The sequence below is a fragment of the Salmo trutta genome, chromosome 16, assembly GCF_901001165.1.
Source record: "Salmo trutta chromosome 16, fSalTru1.1, whole genome shotgun sequence".
Taxonomy (NCBI): domain Eukaryota; kingdom Metazoa; phylum Chordata; class Actinopteri; order Salmoniformes; family Salmonidae; genus Salmo; species Salmo trutta.
The window spans coordinates 39,593,514-39,613,452 of NC_042972.1; the positions used below are offsets into that span (position 1 = coordinate 39,593,514).

General features: G+C 43.6%; 1 protein-coding gene across 4 annotated transcripts in view; it reads right to left on the reverse strand.

Annotated features, from left to right (window-relative positions):
• Positions 1 to 5,609, reverse strand: part of LOC115150745 (membrane-associated guanylate kinase, WW and PDZ domain-containing protein 3) — a 145,695-nt gene extending 140,086 nt beyond the window's left edge. For 2 of the 4 annotated variants that reach the window (XM_029694350.1, XM_029694349.1), the window contains exon 1: positions 4,425 to 5,599. In XM_029694350.1, coding sequence (XP_029550210.1) covers positions 4,425 to 4,731 — 307 coding nt within the window. In that variant the 5' untranslated portion in view covers positions 4,732 to 5,599. Of the gene's footprint in view, positions 1 to 4,424 lie in introns of all 4 variants that reach the window. The other 2 variants (XM_029694351.1, XM_029694352.1) reach the window with 1 other exon arrangement.
• Positions 5,610 to 19,939: the final 14,330 nt, after the last annotated feature.

Genomic DNA, 19,939 nt, shown 5'->3' on the forward strand with positions numbered 1-19,939 from the left:
AGTTGCGTATCAGACCTGCACAACGGTCAGGAGGAATTTTGGACCATTCCTCTTTACAAAACTGTTTCAGTTCAGCAATATTCTTGGGATGCCTGGTGTGAACTGCTCTCTTGAGGTCATGCCATAGCATCTCAATCGGGTTGAGGTCAGGACTCTGACTGGGCCACTCCAGAAGGCGTATTTTCTTCTGTTGAAGCCATTCTGTTGTTGATTTACTTCTGTTTTGTGTTGTTGTCCTGTTGCATCACCCAACTTCTGTTGAGCTTCAATTGGCAGACAGATAGCCTAACATTATCCTGCTATGTCTTGATAAACTTGGGAATTCATTTTTCCGTCGATGATAGCAAAGCAGCACCACACCATGATGCTCCCTCTAACCATACTTTACAGTTGGGATGAGGTTTTGATGTTGGTGTGCTGTGCCTTTTTTCTCCACACATAGTGTTGTGTGTTCCTTCCAAACAACTCAACTGTAGTTTCACCTGTCCACAGAATATTTTGCCAATAGCACTGTGGAACATCCAGGTGCACTTTTGCAAACTTCAGACGTTCAACAATGGGTTTTTTTGTACAGCAGTGGCTTCTTCCGTGGGGTCCTCCCATGAACACCATTCTTGTTTAGTGTTTTACGTATCGTAGACTCGTCAACAGAGATGTTAGCATGTTCCATCAGGACTACCTGGCCTGATGACTCCTTGCTGTCCCCAGTCCACCTGGCCGTGCTGCTGCTCCAGTTTCAACTGTTCTGCCTGCGGCTATGAAACCCTGACCTGTTCACCGGACGTGCTACCTGTCCCAGACTTGCTGTTTTCAACTCTCTAGAGGTAGAGATACTCTGAATGATCGGCTATGAAAAGCCAACTGACATTTACTCCTGATGTGCTGACCTGTTGCACCCTCGACAACCACTGTGATTATTATTATTTGACCCTGCTGGTCATCTATGAACATTTGAACATCTTGGCCATGTTCTGTTATAATCTCCACCAGGCACAGCCAGAAGAGGACTGGCCACCCCTCAGAGCCTGGTTCCTCTCTTGGTTTCTTCCTAGGTTCTGGCCTTTCTAGGGAGTATTTCCTAGCCACCGTGCTTCTACACTTGCATTGCTTGCTGTTTGGGGTTTTAGGCTGGGTTTCTGTATAGCACTTTGTGACATCAGCTGATGTAAGAAGGGCTTTATAAATACATTTGATTTGATTTGAATCCAGAGATTTCAGTAAGTCTTTAGCTGACACTCTAGGATTCTTCTTAACCTCATTGAGCATTTTGCGCTGTGCTCTTGCAGTCATCTTTGCAGGACGGCCACTCCTAGGGAGAGTAGCAACAGTGCTGAACTTTCTCTATTTGTAGACAATTTGTCTTACCGTGGACTGATGAACATCAGGGCTTTTAGAGATACTTTTGTAACCCTTTCCAGCTTTATGCAAGTCAACAATTCTTAATCTTAGGTCTTCTGAGATCTCTTTTGTTCGAGGCATGGTTCACATCAGGCAATGCTTCTTGTGAATAGCAAACTCAAATGTTGTGAGTGTTTTTTATAGGGCAGGGCAGCTCTAACCAACATCTCCAATCTTGTCTCATTATTTGGACTCCAGGTTAACTGACTCCTGACTCCAATTAGCTTTTGGAGAAGTCATTAGCCTAGGGGTTCACATACTTTTTCCAACCTACACTGGGAATGTTTAAATGATGTATTCAATATAGACAGGAAAAATAGAATAATTTGTGTGTTATTAGTTTAAGCACACTGTGTTTGTCTATTGTTGTGACTTAGATGAAGATCAGATCAAATTTGATGACCAATTTATGCAGAAATCCAGGTGATTCCAAAGGGTTGACATACTTTTTCTTGCCACTGTATATCTTTATTGCCATTGTCCTGGAAGATGGTTCAGAGAATAGGTAAGTCCATTTGCCAATAGGGCTAACTGGCTAGCTAGCTAGCTAGCCACAAAAAATGTACATCTACCTTGCATCACATTAGTTTTAGGTCATTTTTGTCTGTTTAACTAGCTTGAGAGCTAGATTATTACAATTAACATATCTAGCTGATAATTATGAAGTAAAATGTTTGCTTTGTGTATCTCTTGTTTTGTCTATTGCTGCTATTGTCCTGGCTAGAAGAAGGTTCAGTGAATGGGGAGGTGAAGCCTGAGATAATACAGTAAGGGGAGTGCGAGTCCTTCTCAAATTTAATGTTTTATGCGTTCTTCACACTCTTGTCCTCACAAGAACGTCCTCAAGAGAAAGTTTTCGGAGAATGCACTTGGAGCATGAGAGTGTGGAGCACGGTAGTATGCATATTTAGAAACACCCATGGTTTCCATGTGTTTGATGCCATTCCATTCGCTCCTTTCCAGCCATTATTATGAGCCAGTCCTCCCCTCAGCAGCCTCCACTGGCACACATGCCACCTAACATAGGTTCTAGCCTTTGGCTCTCTGTGCATTTTTACATAACAAAGTGGGTTACATGTGTGTGAGGGATGCCTTATGGCAGCTCATTGGTGTAGATGATGCATTAAATAGTAGAAGCAGGCTGAGCCCTTCTTTAGCGCCATGACTACAACTTCCATGGAGACTCCCCCAGTCCTCTCACAATGCCTCCTCAGTCACAGTCCTCCACATGAGCACCACAAGGCCTAACAAGGCCTGTCTTCACCCATGCTCTACCAATGTTTTCCAGCACTGCTTTGTCCTACTACAGTAGTTACTTTAACCAACATGTAGGCAGGTTCCTTAGGTTTCAACCCTTCTCAAACAGCCTAATTCATACTCAGAGGTGTTCCCACACAAAAGTGATTCATACCACACTCCCAACTCCTCCTCCTAGCTCTTCCTCTCAGCTGTCAGCAGATAAAAGAAGTCCACCAGCTCCAGGTTCCAGGGGAGAGAGAGGATCCTGGGAACAGCAGCAGTAGAACATCTAGTGCACCAATCTCTGTCAGCTCCCTCTGCTCTCCCCTCTCCCGCCAACCATTAGTGCTATGCCACAGCTTCCTGGTAACAGCTGATCCTCCAGGCCCATCGCCACCACACCACCCTGTACCCCACCGCCCCCCATCAGCGTGGAGGCAGTAACACTCACTGCCTCAATAATGCAAGAGGTGTGAATTAAACATGAGCTTACCGTGCAGGAAACACTGTGTGTGCATATGTGTGCATCTACGTGCGCAAAGACAAAACACACAGGCGCACGGCGCGAGTGTACACACACACATACTATTATAGCATATAATTACATATACATATCATACAAAAAGCTGTTTATTATGAGGGTTTTGACCTTTATGGCAGCAAGTACATTTCTAAGGAAGAGCCTCCACAAGACAGTTCAAGCCCTCACTGTGACCCGTCATATGTATGACTGTTACAATTCACGGACTGGTAAAGAGTTAACTCAGGTCGTTGTTGTTGCTGCTGGTGATGGATGAATTTGAAGTAGAAGGTGATGAGGAATATTGCCATCACTACAAGCTTAAGAACAATAACAGCATAGTGTGGGAGTTGAGCCTAGATCCAAAGGCTGAGCTGATTCCTTCTCCCTCCCATGCCCTTTATTAATCATCCTTGGTTAGTGAGCGTGGTGCGAGGAGCTCTAAGTCGTGCAGTGGACACACACACACACACTCACACACACTCACTCTCCCAAACATAGCTGATCTTCAGGGCGACTGGCCTGGAGGCCTAAGACTCAGATGCTACTGCAACCTTTCCACAGTCTCAGTTGTTGTTTAGATATTCCAGTTCAAATACGCAACAACAAGCGAGTCATCCCCTTCCACTGTACCAGATAAACAGACAGCCAACCTTCTAGCCTGGCTGACCTGTGAGGCCCTACTCCTCAGAGTGCATACAGACTGCAGAAACCAGGGATCCAATAGGATCATAAGAAAGGAACTCATGAAACCAGCATATAGCCCTTAAGAGGCAGAGGTAAGGACCATGTCCGTGGAGGGGGTTAAATGACAGACACATCACCGTTTGAGGTCATGTCATATCAATGGCAGATGTGCATCTGTCAAATTACTTGCCATGCCACTCACATCACAACCAGCAATATGAGTGGCATTGGCATTTATCAATAACACAATACAGAGGGGATTTCTCTGAGGGCATAAGAACATTAAGTCAGACTTGACCAACGCCCAAAGCCGAATGGGGTATGTGATGAGCCCCAGCAAGTGATGGACACTGACTCTTCCACATGATTCTTGTGTAGTCATTCAACAAAGACACTACAACACATTCAACAAAGGGCACTACACTTCACATTGTGTTATTGCAGGGTAGCTAGAATAAGCTGTTTAATATCCTTGCACTATAAGTATGCACATTCATTCTCTGAGTCAAGCGAGGCCAATTTTGTTTCTCAAATACTTGATGTAAAATGGCACAAAAGTTAGAGGAAAACGAGGGCGCACCTGGTTTGACAGTCTTCAAACGAATGGGCTCCCGAAAGTGGCGAATGACTGCATGCGTGTCGCGGTTTGTAAGTCCACTGATGGGGGTTCCGTTGATCTCCAACAAAACGTCCCCAAAATACGGCATTCTCCCGACGTGGCACACCATTACATCCAACTTCATCTGGCCCAAGTAAGGGAACTCTCCGTGTTCGGCACCCCCCAACACCTCCACCACATTTCCGAATTCTCCGAGGCTTCCCCATGACACGGCACACTCCTGCACTTTGCTGGACCAATGTTTCTTCTTTTTCAGCGTTCTGGACATATTGTATCCTTTTGATGTTGTCTGTCACTGATCTGAAATTGTCTGTTTGATTTTGCTTTCTTTCACAAGCACTAAAGCAGGAACAAATATGGTCGAACAAAGATTTCTAATCTCGAGTTATTCCCTGGCTCTGGTCTGAGTTTCATTTCTCTGTTATAATTGATCATTCACTTTTGGGAGCCAGCCTGTCATGGAAGAGGTATTCCCGGTAATGTGTAAATAAATGTAATATTGTCCAGGAATAAACCACAGTAATCCTGGAGTAGCACCACTGTCAATAAAAATCAGTACGAGCAATCCAGTAGCTGGCTGTGCTACTGAAAGTATGTCCGTTGAAAAACTCCGAATGTTCTATGTGCGTAAAACAATAAACAAGAAAGCAATACAATGTCTAAATGAATGCATCAATGCGTGTTAGCCTCCTCATCACCCTATCAAAGGATGTTTTTTTCTTATTCCCTAAACCTTTGGCTGGAAGTTGTCAAAACAAGGTATCCACTCACCTCACCATACTGCGTGAGAGACAAATCTGCTCGGAGATTTAGAATCGTAAACCGTACAGTGCGTCAACGAGAGTGCCTTTATACCTGTGACTAGACTAACAGATAACGACGACACGAGCCGTTTTCTATCGCATCATTCACTTAATGGTAATTTATTATCGTTCCAGGTCGTAGTTCGGATCCTACGCATTTTGATGTAGTGACGACCGCGACCCCATCCCTCGCCACAGGTTTAAACACACCTGGCACGGTGGTAGCACCAAGCGAGATGCGCGAATCCCGAAACGCCCAGATGTCACTGCGCGCCGTAGAACTCAACCTTTTCGGCAGGCTCCATCCTTCGGTGTATTGTAGCAGAATGAACACTGAAAAGTCTTGCATACACAGTATAGTGGGTCACTTTTAGCAGGCTTATATAATACTAGCCTACATAACTCAACTGTATAATAGCGTATAACCTTTGGTCAATACACAATTTGCCATATTGCACCCAAAATAACCACACACAAACATAAAAAAATAACCCAACGTATTAAAATAAAGGCTATAAACCTGGGGTCTTTACACTTTTGCCTGCCTCCCTGGCAAACAGGTGACCCAGGGACCCCCATCATATCTTAGCAGAATTATTTTCACGCCTTGTCTTACCAGGTGAATGAATATTTAAAAATTAATAGATTTGGTAAATAGTTTTTCATTATTTTCACCTCCCCACATTATAATTGGAGGTCACACTTTATTTGGATAGTCTGGATTGTCCATCTGTAGTTATACTATCAACAAACTATCTGTTGATAAACAAATGCTTGCTTGCTAAGTATATAGTTAGGGTTAGGGTTAGGATAAGGGTTAGTAGATAGTTTACATGTTACTGATAGTCTCTAGAGCATCTACAGATGGACTATCCAAATAAAGTGTTACCTAATTGGAAGAGGAAGTGTAGACTCTAACATTGCCTAGAAAGGTAACTTGAGTAGCTGTTTAACTGGTTAACGGGAAATACACTCAAATCCATATTTAGGTATTTCTTTCATTAGTCTAGTGTTAATACAGTCCCAAAATGTTTTGCATGTCAGCAGTCAAGATTTAGGACCTTCAAGAAGCAACGTCTCACTTGCCACATCATCATCTGTATCAACAGTGGAAAAATTAGTGGATTTTTCCTTTAAACAAAAGTCAGCCATGTGTTTCAAAAATGTATGTCCAAGTCAAGAAAGCTTACCAGCAGCCAGCGGCACTTCCCGCGCTGGTAGCCTATTCTTTTTCAAAGCCGATGTCAGATACCTCAGTGAATATAATTTGCTTCAATGAGTGTTATTTGTATAATCATTCGAAAGAAGATAGGCGCCTCTTTTCTACTGTAGTTATGTAATTCAAATATTTATTATGTTGTTGCTAGCGATATTCGTACAAAATAGAAGGGAAAAAATCCCCCCTGGTTGAATACCCATGCTATAACAGTTTGTATAAACTACGTATAGCCTCTTTATACATCCTTATTATCAAGTTTTACCAATATAGATATAGAAACATTTGTGCATGCTTTCTCTCAGTAGTTATTGCATGGAAGAATGATTTGGGTGAAGATGAGTCCTGTGATAGATAACAGGGAACTTTAGAATTCCAAATATAGCCTACACGGTTGCTGTTAAAACGCATTCAAATTGGGAGACCAAATTCCTTATAATCCTATACAAATTGTCTAATATTCTGTACACGTCTCCACAGTGCCACCCTCTGACTATTATATATCACTTCAACCCAGCAGAAGTGGAGGCATGGCATTAAAATTCATTCAATTAAAAATAATTTGTATACAGTAAATTCTGTTTAATCTGAGACTTTATTGCCTTTATTCCGTCTTCTCTGTGATACACAGATATTTTCCAAACTGACAGGGATAGTCCAATTCAACAGAAATAAATCAAATTGCTGCATTACAATGTATCCCGAACTCACCTATTAATTGCCGAGAATAGTTTAAAAAATCCAGACTCACCCAGATATCTATGAATTTACCCTCTGCAATGCAGACTATGCTGTGTGGCATGTTCCAAATGGCTTGCATCTGCATACCCGAATTGATCTGGATGAAATATAAATGGTGAGATCAGATGTGTGTTTGGCTGGTGAGATGATGTCACCCTAGACACTGTATTGAATAAGTAATTGACTGATGGAGGGTGGTGAGCAGCACTGCCTTGATGATGACTGATGAGGTTGAGGAAAAGACAAACTCACGCCCAGTTCTGTTCTACAACACTGCACACTTCAAAGTACTAAGACTCAAGGATTAGTCAAAAATCTGATAAACCTCTCCACATACTTTGTTCTATATCAGCATGATATGCCCTAAAAGCGTCTGCTAGGCGAAGCGAACGTCGGTTCCGAATTAATCTAAGAAATCAGGAAATCTAATTAATTTACGTTTTTGCCAAGGTCTTAGAATAAGATGTTTGGTGCATTATTTCTCAAGTGAAAACATGTGCATGAAAACTAATCGTCTCAAGTTGAATGACAACACTTCAGTGAAGTATCCCGTCCACAGTTCCCACTGAACTTGTACTGTTGACTAATCACAGACGAAGGGGCGTAGGCTTCGGCTACCAAACTTCGATTTGCCTCAGCCCCCCAAAAACTCTGCCGAACTCCAACGAACAAAAACTTCACAAAATTGTCATAATACGTGCGAACTGTTTCGAATGGGAAGGATGAAACAGGCTTAAAGCCAACTTATGCTTGATCTGTTATTGTGGTCGGAGGCTCCGTCTGACGCAATTGCGTAGCCCTGTAGAGGCATGCAGAGGCCAAATTGAGCCCCATACCAAAGATTGTTTTATAACTAAACCAAGATAGACCCATTGTCGTTTCCAATGGGAACAAATTAGTCATAGTGGGCAGAACAGGCGAGGTGGGCAGAGCCAAGCGATATCCTATTGGCGCTTTCTAGTACGTCAACTCCATGAAGTGCGCATGTGCAATAACTCAATTTGCCTTTGCGCTCCTTTTAAACATCGTCATTTTTTTTTACTTTTGCAAAAGGGTAAAAGTATACCAAACTATTCCACTCTGATCATAACATGTTCTAGTTTTGGAAAAAGAAAACTGTATTGAGATCAAATGTTTAATTGATTAAAACATTTGCAGAATGTCGGCCAAAATACATCTCATTCGATCTTCTCCCACTGCTCGCCATATTTTGGTAGTGAGTGAAACCGCCAACCGGATGCTTCACATATATACATCCAGTGAAATATCTGTCTCGATGTTCTATCTGTGTCCGTAGCACAGCACCATGCGCCTCCCATGATTTGTTGACGGTAGGTGGGGGCGGTAAGTCCTGTATAAACACAAACTGACTTCCTTGACAACTTCCTTCACAAAAGGGCAGCACTTCACAAAAGGGCAGCAGTGCAAGAAATATGAATGCCTGTATCACCGTAAATGCTGCAATGCAGACATCTAATTGACCATGTAGCACCTTTTAATGGCATACATTTAAGACCAAGATCAGTAAAAACCTTTTAGGACGAGCAATATCGATGTGTGTATATATATATATATATATATATATATATATATATAGGCACTGCAGTTGGAACCAAAAATCTCAATTTTGGACTCATCAGACCAAAGGACAATTTCCACCGGTCTAATGTCCATTGTTTGTGTTTCTTGGCCCAAGCAAGTCTCTTTTTCTTATTGTGTCCTTTAGTAGTGGATTCTTTGCAGCAATTCGACCAAACTTTTGACTGGTACTGTGTGTATATAGATATACACTGCTCAAAAAAATAAAGGGAACACTTAAACAACACAATGGAACTCCAAGTCAATCACACTTCTGTGAAATCAAACTGTCCACTTAGGAAGCAACACTGATTGACAATACATTTCACATGCTGTTGTGCAAATGGAATAGACAACAGGTGGAAATTATAGGCAATTAGCAAGACACCCCCAATAAAGGAGTGGTTCAGCAGGTGGTGACCACAGACCACTTCTCAGTTCCTATGCTTCCTGGCTGATGATTTGGTCACTTTTGAATGCTGGCGGTGCTTTCACTCTAATGGTAGCATGAGACGGAGTCTACAACCCACACAAGTGGCTCAGGTAGTGCAGCTCATCCAGGATGGCACATCAATGCGAGCTGTGGCAAGAAGGTTTGCTGTGTCTGTCAGCGTAGTGTCCAGAGCATGGAGGCGCTACCAGGAGACAGGCCAGTACATCAGGAGACGTGGAGGAGGCCGTAGGAGGGCAACAACCCAGCAACAGGACCGCTACCTCCGCCTTTGTGCAAGGAGGAGCAGGAGGAGCACTGCCAGAGCCCTGCAAAATGACCTCCAGCAGGCCACAAATGTGCATGTGTCTGCTCAAACGGTCAGAAACAGACTCCATGAGGGTGGTATGAGGGCCCGACGTCCACAGGTGGGGATTGTGCTTACAGCCCAACACCGTGCAGGATGTTTGGCATTTGCCAGAGAACACCAAGATTGGCAAAATCGCCACTGGCGCCCTGTGCTCTTCACAGATGAAAGCAGGTTCACACTGAGCACATGTGACAGACGTGACAGAGTCTGGAGACGCCGTGGAGAACGTTCTGCTGCCTGCAACATCCTCCAGCATGACCGGTTTGGCGGTGGGTCAGTCATGGTGTGGGGTGGCATTTCTTTGGGGGGCCGCACAGCCCTCCATGTGCTCACCAGAGGTAGCCTGACTGCCATTAGGTACCGAGATGAGATCCTCAGACCCCTTGTGAGACCATATGCTGGTGCGGTTGGCCCTGGGTTCCTCCTAATGCAAGACAATGCTAGACCTCATGTGGCTGGAGTGTGTCAGCAGTTCCTGCAAGAGGAAGGCATTGATGCTATGGACTGGCCCGCCCGTTTCCCAGACATGAATCCCATTGAGCACATCTGGGACATCATGTCTCGCTCCATCCACCAACGCCACGTTGCACCACAGACTGTCCAGGAGTTGGCGGATGCTTTAGTCCAGGTCTGGGAGGAGATCCCTCAGGAGACCATCCGCCACCTCATCAGGAGCATGCCCAGGCGTTGTAGGGAGGTCATACAGGCACGTGGAGGCCACACACACTACTGAGCCTCATTTTGACTTGTTTTAAGGACATTACATCAAAGTTGGATCAGCCTGTAGTGTGGTTTTCCACTTTAATTTTGAGTGTGACTCCAAATCCAGACCTCCATGGGTTGATAAATTGGATTTCCATTGATTATGTTTGTGTGATTTTGTTGTCAGCACATTCAACTATGTAATGAAAAAAGTATTTAATAAGATTATTTCATTCATTCAGATCTAGGATGTGTTATTTTAGTGTTCCCTTTATTTTTTTGAGCAGTATGTATATATATATATAAGGCAAACTGTGTGTATATATATATACACACAGTACCAGTCAAAGGTTTAGTCGAATTGCTGCAAAGAGTCCACTACTAAAGGACACAATAAGAAAAAGAGACTTGCTTGGGCCAAGAAACACAAACAATGGACATTAGACCGGTGGAAATTGTCCTTTGGTCTGATGAGTCCAAATTTGAGATTTCTGGTTCCAACTGCCGTGCCTTTGTGAGACACAGAGTAGGTAAACAGATGATCTCCGCATGTGTAATTCCCACCGTGATGCATGGAGGAGGAGGTGTGATGGTGTGGGGTGCTTTGCTGGTGACACTGTCAGTGATTTATTTAGAATTCAAGGTACACTTAACCAGCATGGCTACCACAGCATTCTGCAGCGATACGCCATCCCATCCCATTTGTTTAACTTTTTTGGTTACTACATGATTCCATATGTGTTATTTCATAGTTTTGATGTCTTCACTACTATTCTACAATGTAGAACATAGTAAAAATAAAGAAAAACCCTTGAATGAGTAGGTGTGTCCAAACCTTTGACTGGTACTGTGTGTGTGTGATGGGATGTACAGACATTATGGACAGTGTGTGGATAGAATGTATAGTATATCTGTAGAATATGTGTACAGCAATAGTTGAATAGAATGGACTTTACTAGAATACAATATACGCATATGCAGTGGCGATCTGTCATTTTGATCCTCACCTGTAAAAAAAAAATTGTTGCCTGTTTTGCATGTTATTTTGACATTAATACGTCTCACATCAGTTGACAAATAATGTAAAAAATATATTCATTCAGTTAATAAAGCTGCATACAAACATAGTCTCTTTTATGCTTTCTTGAGTAAGGCAGCTCCAAAATTCAGGTGTTTCAGCCTAGCTCACTGCTTTCTGTGGTGGTGGGGCAGCCAGCAGAAAATACGGAGCATAGGGGTTGGTAATGTTCTCTTGTTGCGCCGTGATTGGTTCAGAGTTCTGTCACTCATGGGGACACTATGTCACCACAAAATCTAAAGGGAGAGCTTGAAAATTCAAGCCCCTTGGGTGCTGCCATAGAGTTACATTTGAAGTGCCCCTCCAAGAAGGCTCAAGGTCATTGGCCACAGATAAAATGACGTCAAATCACATTATATCTACACTAGCTTTGATTGGACTGATCATGTCAACATCATACATTCAAAATCTTAGCTAGCAAGCTAGACAAGCAGTCATCATCATAAATCCCGTCGACAATCTCCTGGCAAATCCTTTTCAATCGTTGTCATATGAAGTGAAATTCTAGATAAAACATATCAGTGCTCATCAGCCATTGAACATAAACATTACACAACAAGTTGGAAATTGCAAATTCAACAGTGAGTGGTTTGGAAGGAATCAGGGGCTAACTGCAAGCGTTGCAAAGCAATCACTAGCCTGCTATTCAGTGGAGTGGGTGTGTGGTCCAAGTCTGGATTTAAGGGTCTCTTTTACAAGATTAAAAGAATAAACATTCACATGCCATGGGCCAGAAAAGGTTGAAAACATTAGCCATGCTGTCAATCTAGCATGACTTCTGCTGCATTCAAAACAACTGGAAACTCAGAACTGGGAAATATCAGACTTCTGTGAGATCAAGACAACTGGGAACTCGGAAGAAAACAAGCTCCGACTGGGAAAATACATTTTCAATGATCATCCAACTCGGAATTTTAAGTCGGGAACTCTGGCCTCTTTCTTGAGCTCCGACTTGAAGATCACTGACGTCGTGATTTGACCTTATTTTTTTCAGAGTGCACAGTTGTCTTGAAAGCACCATAAAACCAGAGAATGCCAGACTTTGATGACAAAGGTTGATGACAACATTTTCCCACAAGGACCACCGTGCCACATTCCTGTTCAAGTGAGCACAGCACGAGGTGAGTCCAAAAATGGCTTGTATGCTGCTGCATAAATGATGTAATATGCCAGGGAGATATGTATACTATTAAATATTAAATAAAGGTTAAATAAAAAATACTGTAGCTAAGAAAGAAATACTAAGTGTATGTAGTGTAGTTGTAGTGTAAGCTGTTAGTAGCCCATGTACCCCGCCCTAATAATTTGGTCCCTTTCCCTCTCATAACTTAGCCTACTGTTCTGACTTAGTGGTGCACATGTAGCCTATAGCCTGTTTTAGAGAAATGTAATAATCAAATATTGTAAGGGCTTTCATTGTCTGCTTATATTCCCCATTTATTTATCCTACGGTTCTGATTTGGTGTACAAGGAGAATACTGTAAAAACGGCCAATGTTCTGAATTCTGTTGCTGTACATTTCAAAAGTGCTGAACAAATAGTAATATTGACTACATCCGTCCTAGCTCGCTCATTAATGTCAATCTAAATGACGCATTGCCTCTCCGCTCATCGTTCCCTTATGCCATCATTTGTACATCTCAATTGTCAGTAGAAACCACATTTGTTTAAAGAAGTCAGCTGTATCAGCTATGTTTTTAAAAGGCAGTAAATGAGGCTGAATGAACTGTTTCGATGCCAGACAAGACTCCGTTGATAGCCTGATGTAGCAGTGGTAAGGATTCACTCCATGGTGCTTAAAAGAAAGCTATGCTGTTGGGACAGCTTTATGTATGCACTAACAGGTTGTGAGCACAGTTTCAAATCAAATCAAACATTTGTCACATGCCCCAAATACAACAAGTGTAGACCTTACCGTGAAATGCTTATTTACGAGTCCTTAACCAGCAGTGCAGTTGAAGAAAGAGTTAAGAAAATATTTACCAAATAAACTAAAGTAAGAAATTATAAAAAGTAACAATAAAATAATGAGGCTATATACAGGGGGTACCGATACCGAGTCTATGTGCGGGGGTACAGGTTAGTCGAGGTAATTTGTACATGTAGGTATGGGTGAAGTGACTATGCATAGATAATAAACAGCGAGTAGCAGCAGTGTACACAACAAATGGAGGGGGTGATGCAACCGGTCAGGATGCTCTTGATGGTGCAGCTGTAGAACCTTTTGAGTATCTGGGGACCCATGCCAAATCTTTTCAGTGTCCTGAGGAGGAAAAGGTGTTGTCATGCCCTCTTCACGACTGTCTTGGTGTGCTTGGATCATGATAGTTCGTTGGTGATGTGGACACCAAAGAACTTGAAACTCTCGACCCGCTCCTACTACTACATCCCCGTCGATGTTAATGGGGGCCTGTTCGGTCCGCCTTTTCCTGAAAGTCTACGATTTGCTTCTTTGTCTTTCTCACATTGAGGGAGAGTTTGTTGTCCTTCCACCGCACTGCCAGGTCTCTGACTTCCTCTCTATAGGCTGTCTCATCATTGTCGGTGATCAGGCCTATCACTGTTGTGTCGTCAGCAAATGTAATGATGGTGTTGGAGTCGTGGGTGAACGGAGCACATGAGGGGACTAAGTACACACCCCTGAGGGGCCCCAGTGTTGAGGATCAGCGTGGCAGACGTGTTGTTGCCTACCATTACCACCTAGGGGCGGCCCGTCAGGAAGTCAAGGATCCAGTTGCAGAGGGAGGTGTTTAGTCCCAGGGTCCTTAGCTTAGTGATGAGCTTCGTGGGCACTATGGTTTTGAACGCTGAGCTGTTGTCAATGAACAGCATTCTCACATAGGTGTTCCTTTCATCCAGGTGGGAAAGGGCAGTGTGGAGTGCGATTGAGATTGCGTCATCTGTGGATCTGTTGGGGCAGTATGCGAATTGGAGTGGGTCTAGGGTATCCGGGAGGATGCTGTTGATGTGAGCCATGACCAGCCTTTCAAAGCACTTCATGGCTACTGACGTCAGTGCTACCGGCCGGTAATCATTTAGTTAGTTTACCTTCACTTCCTTGGGCACAGGGACTATGGTGGTCTGCTTGAAACATGTAGGTATTACAGACTTGGTCAGGGAGAGGTTGAAAATGTCAGTGAAGACACTTGCCAGTTGGTCCACAAATGCTTTGAGTACACGTCCTGGTAATCCGTCTGGCCCCTCGGCTTTCTGAATGTTGACCTGTTTTAAGGTCTTGCTCACATCGGCTACCGAGAGCGTTATCACACAGTTGTCCAGAACAGCTGGTGCGCTCGTGCATGCTTCTGTGTTGCTTGCCTCGAAGCAAGCATAAAAGGCATTTAGCTCGTCTGGTATGCTCGCGTCACTGGGCAGCTTGAGTCTGGGTTTCCCTTTGTAGTCCGTAATAGTTTTCAAGCCCTGCCACATCCGACGAGCGTCAGAGCCGGTGTAGTAGGATTCAATCTTAATCCTGTACTGACGCTTTGCTTGTTTGATAGTTCGTCTGAGAGCATAGCAGGATTCCTTATAAGCATCCGGATTAGTGTCCCGCTCCTTGAAAGAGGCAGCTCTAGCCTTTAGCTCAATGCGGATGTTGCCTGTAATCCATGGCTTCTGGTTGGGATATGTACGTACGGCCACTGTGGGGACAACGTTGTCGATGCACTTATTGATGAAGCCAACTGAGGTGGTATACTGTTCAATGCCATTGGATGAATCCCAGAACATATTCCCGTCATTGCTTGCAAAACAGTCCTGTAGCGTAGCATCCATGTCATCTGACCATTTCCGTATTTAGCGAGTCACTGGTACTTCCTGCTTTAGTTTTTGCTTGTAAGCAGGAATCAGTAGGATAGAATTATGGTCATATTTGCCAAATGGAGGGCTGCGGAGAGCTTTGTATGCATCTCTGTGTGTAGAGTAAAGGTGGTCAAGAGTTCTTTTCCCTCTGGTTGCATGTGACATGCTGGTAGAAATAAGGTGAAACGGATTTAAGTTTGCATGCATTAAAGTCCCCGGCCACTAGGAGCACCGCTTCTGGATGAGCATTTTCTTGTTTGCTTATGGCCTTACTGAGTTGGTTGAGTGCGGTATTAGTGCCAGCATCAGTTTGTGGTGGTAAATAGACGGCTACGAATAATATAGATGAGAACTCTCTTGGTAGATAGTGTGTTTTACAGCTAATCATAAGGTACTCTACCTCAGGCGAGCAATACCTTGATACTTCTTCAATATTAGACATCTCGCACCAGCTGTTATTGACAAAAAGACACACACCCCCACCCCTCTTCTTACCAGATGTAGCTTCTCTGTCCTGCAAGTGCATGGAAAATCACCCCAGCTCTATATTATCCGTGTCGTCGTTCAGGCACGACTCGGTGAAACGTAAGATATTAGAGTTTTTAATATCCCGTTGGTAAGAATATTGATCGTAGGTCATCGATTTTATTTTCCAATGATTGCACGTTGGCCAACAGAACGGACGACAGTGGGAGTTTACTCACTCGCCTACAAATTCTCAGAAGGATGGTCGACCTCCGCCCCTATTTTCTCCATCTTTTCTTCACGCAAATGACGGGGATTTGGGCCTGTTCCCGAGAAAGCAGTATATCCTTCACGTCGGACTCGTTACCGGAAAAAGCTTCTTCCAGTTCGAGGTGGGTAATCGCTGTTCTGATGTCCAGAATATATTTTCGGTCATAAGAGATGGTAGCAGCAACATTATGTACAAAATAAGTAAAAATACAATTTAAAAAAAAGTTACAAACAACGCAAAAAAGTGAACAAAATAGCACAGCTGGTTAGGATCATGTAAAACATCAGCCATCCTCTTCGTCTGCATTCGAAGTTTGTCACCGTTATAATGCAATTCATGTATTGTTTAGTGTTGTGTATTGGCTTTGCTGGCATGCATCAAATAATTTTTTGTTTTTAGCTTGACCCAAGATTTACATGCTAAAATCGCCACTGTACATATGAATCAGTAAAACAGTATGTAAACATTATTAAAGTGAAAAGTGTTCTATGTGTATGTACAGTTGAAGTCGGAAGTTTACATACACCTTAGACAAATACATTTAAACTCAGTTTTTCACAATTCCTGACATTTAATCCAAGTAAAAATTCCCTGTTTTAGGTCAATTAGGATCACCACTTTATTTTAAGTACGTGAAATGTCAGAATAATAGTAGAGAGAATGGTTTATTTCAGCTTTTATTTCTTTCATCACATTCCCAGTGGGTCAGAAGTTTACATACACTCAATTAGTATTTGGTAGCATTGCCTTTAAATTGTTTAACTTGGGTCCAACATTGTGGGTAGCCTTCCACTCGCTTCCCACAATAAGTTGGGTGAATTTTGGCCCATTACTCCTGACAGAGTTGGTGTAACTGAGTCAGGTTTGTAGGCCTCCTTTTTCGCACACGCTTTTTCAGTTCTGCCTACAAATTTTCTATGGGATTGAGGTCAGGGCTTTGTGATGGCCACTCCAATACCTTGACTTTGTTGTCCTTAAGCTCTTTTGCCACAACTTTGGAAGTATGCTTGGGGTCATTGTCCATTTGGAAGACCCATTTGCGACCAAGCTTTAACTTCCTGACTGATGTCTTGAGATGTTGCTTCAATATATCCACATAACTATCCTGCCTCATGATGCCATCTATTTTGTGAAGTGCACTTCCTGCAGCAAAGCACCCCCACAATATGATGCTCCTACCCCCGTGCTTCACGGTTGGGATGGTTTTCTTCGGCTTGTAAGCATCCCCCTTTTTCCTCCAAACATAACGATGATCATTATGACCAAACAGTTCTATTTTTGTTTCATCAGACCAGAGGTCATTTCTCCAACAAGTCCGATCTTTGTCCCCATGTGCAGTTGCAAACCGTAGTCTGGCTTTTTTATGGTGGTTTTGGAGCAGTGGCTTCTTCCTTGCTGAGCGGCCTTTCAGGTTATGTTGATATAGGACTCGTTTTACTGTGGATATAGATACTTTTTGTACCTGTTTCCTCCAGCATCTTCACAAGGTCCTTTGCTGTTGTTCTGGGATTGATTTGCACTTTTCGCACCAAAGTACGTTCATCTCTAGGAGACAGAACGCGTCTCCTTCCTGAGCAATATGATGGCTACGTGGTCCCATGGTGTTTATACTTGCGTACTATTGTTTGTACAGATGAACGTGGTACCTTCAGGCGTTTGGAAATTGCTCCCAAGGATGAATCAGACTTGTGGAAGTCTACAATTTTCTGAGGTCTTGGCTGATTTATTTAGATTTTCCCATGATGTCAAGCAAAGAGACACTGAGTTTGAAGGTAGGCCTTGAAATACATCCACAGGTACACCTTCAATTGACTCAAATTATGTCAATTAGCCTATCAGAAGCTTCTAAAGCCATGACACCACTTTCTGGAATTTTCCAAGCTGTTTAAAGGCACAGTCAACTTAGTGCATGTAAACTTCTGACCCACTGGAATTGTGATACAGTGAATTAATTATAAGTGAAATAATCTGTCTGTAAAAAATTGTTGGAAAAATGACTTGTGTCATGCACAAAGTAGATGTCCTAACCGACTTTCCAAAACTATAGTTTGTTAACAAGAAATTTGTGGAGTAGTTGAAAAACAAGTTTTAATGACTCCAACCTAAGTGTATGTAAACTTCCGACTTCAACTGTACATAGGGCATTAGCCTCTAAGGTGCAGGAGTGAGTAACCAGGTGGTAGCCGGCTAGTGACAGTGACTAAATTCAGGGCAGGGTACTGGATGGAGGCCGGCTAGTGATGGCTATTTAGCAGTCTGATTGCCTTGAGATTGAAGCTGTTTTTCAGTGTCTCGGTCCCAGCTTTGATGCACCTGTACTGACCTCGCCTTCTGGATTATAGCAGGGTGAACAGTCCGTGGCTCGAGTGGTTGAGGTCCTTGATGATCTTCTTGGCCGTCCTTTGACACTGGGTCCTGTAGACATCCAGAAGGGCAGGCAGTGTGCTCCCGGGTGCCATACCAGACGGTGATACAGCCTGACAGGAGGCTTTTCAATGGTTTATCTGTAAAAGTATGTGAGGGTCTTAGAGGCCAAGCCACATTTCTTCAGCCTCCTGAGGTTGATGAGGCGCTGTTGCCCCTTCTTCACCACACTGTCTGTGTGGGTGGACCATTTCAAATTGTCAGTGATGTGCATGCAGAGGAACTTGAAGCTTTACACCTTCTCCACTGCGACCCCGTTGATGTGGATGGGGGTGTGCTCCCTCTGCTGTCTCCTGAAGCTCCTTAGTTTTGTTGATGTTATTTTCCTGGCACCACTCTGCCAGGGCCCACACCTCCTCCCTGTAGGCTGTCTCGTCATTGTTGGTAATCAGGCCTACCACTGTTTTCATCTGCAAACTTGATGTTGGAGGCGTGCATGGCCACACAGTCATGGGTAAACAGGGAGTACAGGAGGGGGCTGAACACACACCCTTTTGGGGCACACGTTGAGGATCAGCGTAGTGCTGTTGTTGCCTACCTTCACTACCTAGGGGCACCCTGTCAGGAAGTCCATGACTTAGTTGTACAGAGCGGGGTTCAGACCGAGGGCCCCAAGCTTAATGATGAGCTTGGAGAGTACTATGGTGTTGAAGGCTGAGCTGTAATCAATGAACAGCATTCTTACAGTTATTTCTCTTGTCCAGTTGGGATAGGGCAGTGTGCAATGCGATGGCATCATCCGTAGATATACTGGGGCGGTATGCAAATTGCAATGGGTCTAGGGTGTTGGGTAAGGTGAAATGATCCTTAACTAGCCTCAAAGCACTTCATGACAGAAGTGAGTGCTACAGGGCAATAGTATTTTAGTTCAGTTACCTTTGCTTTCTTGGGTACAGGAACAATGGTGGACGTCTTGAAGCAAGTGGGGACAGCAGACTGGGATAGGGAGAGATTGAATATGTCCGTAAACACTCCAGCCAGCTGGTCTGCGCATGCGCTGAGGACGCGGCTAAGGATGCCGTCTGGGCCAGCAGCCTTGCGAGGGTTAACACGCTTTGATGTTACTCAAGTCGGCAACGGAGAACGAGAGCTCACAGACCTCGGGAGCAGCCCGTGTTGGCGGCACTGTGTGATCCTCATAGTGGGCGAAGGTGAGGTTTAGCTTGTCTGGGAGCAAGACGGTGTCCGCGACGTGGTTGGTTTTCCCTTTATAATCTGTGATTGTCTGGAGTCCCTGCCACATACTTCTCGTGTCTGAGCCATTGAATTGTGACAACTTTCTCTATACTGATGTTTTGCCTGTTTGATTGCCTTACGGAGAGCATAAATGGATTGCATGTATTCAATCATATTCCCAGTCACCTTGCCGTGGTTCGCCTGCCATCCATCCACGTTTTTTGGTTTCGTTAGGCTTTAAAATTGTCAGAGTGGGGACAACATTCCCTATACACCTCCTGATGATCTCAGTCACCGTGTCCATGTATATGTCAATGTTTTTCTTAGAGGCAACCTAGAACATGTCCCAGTCCGCATGATCGAAAACCTCTTTAAAGCCTATTTACACAAAATACATTTTAACCACATCTGGTCAGAATTA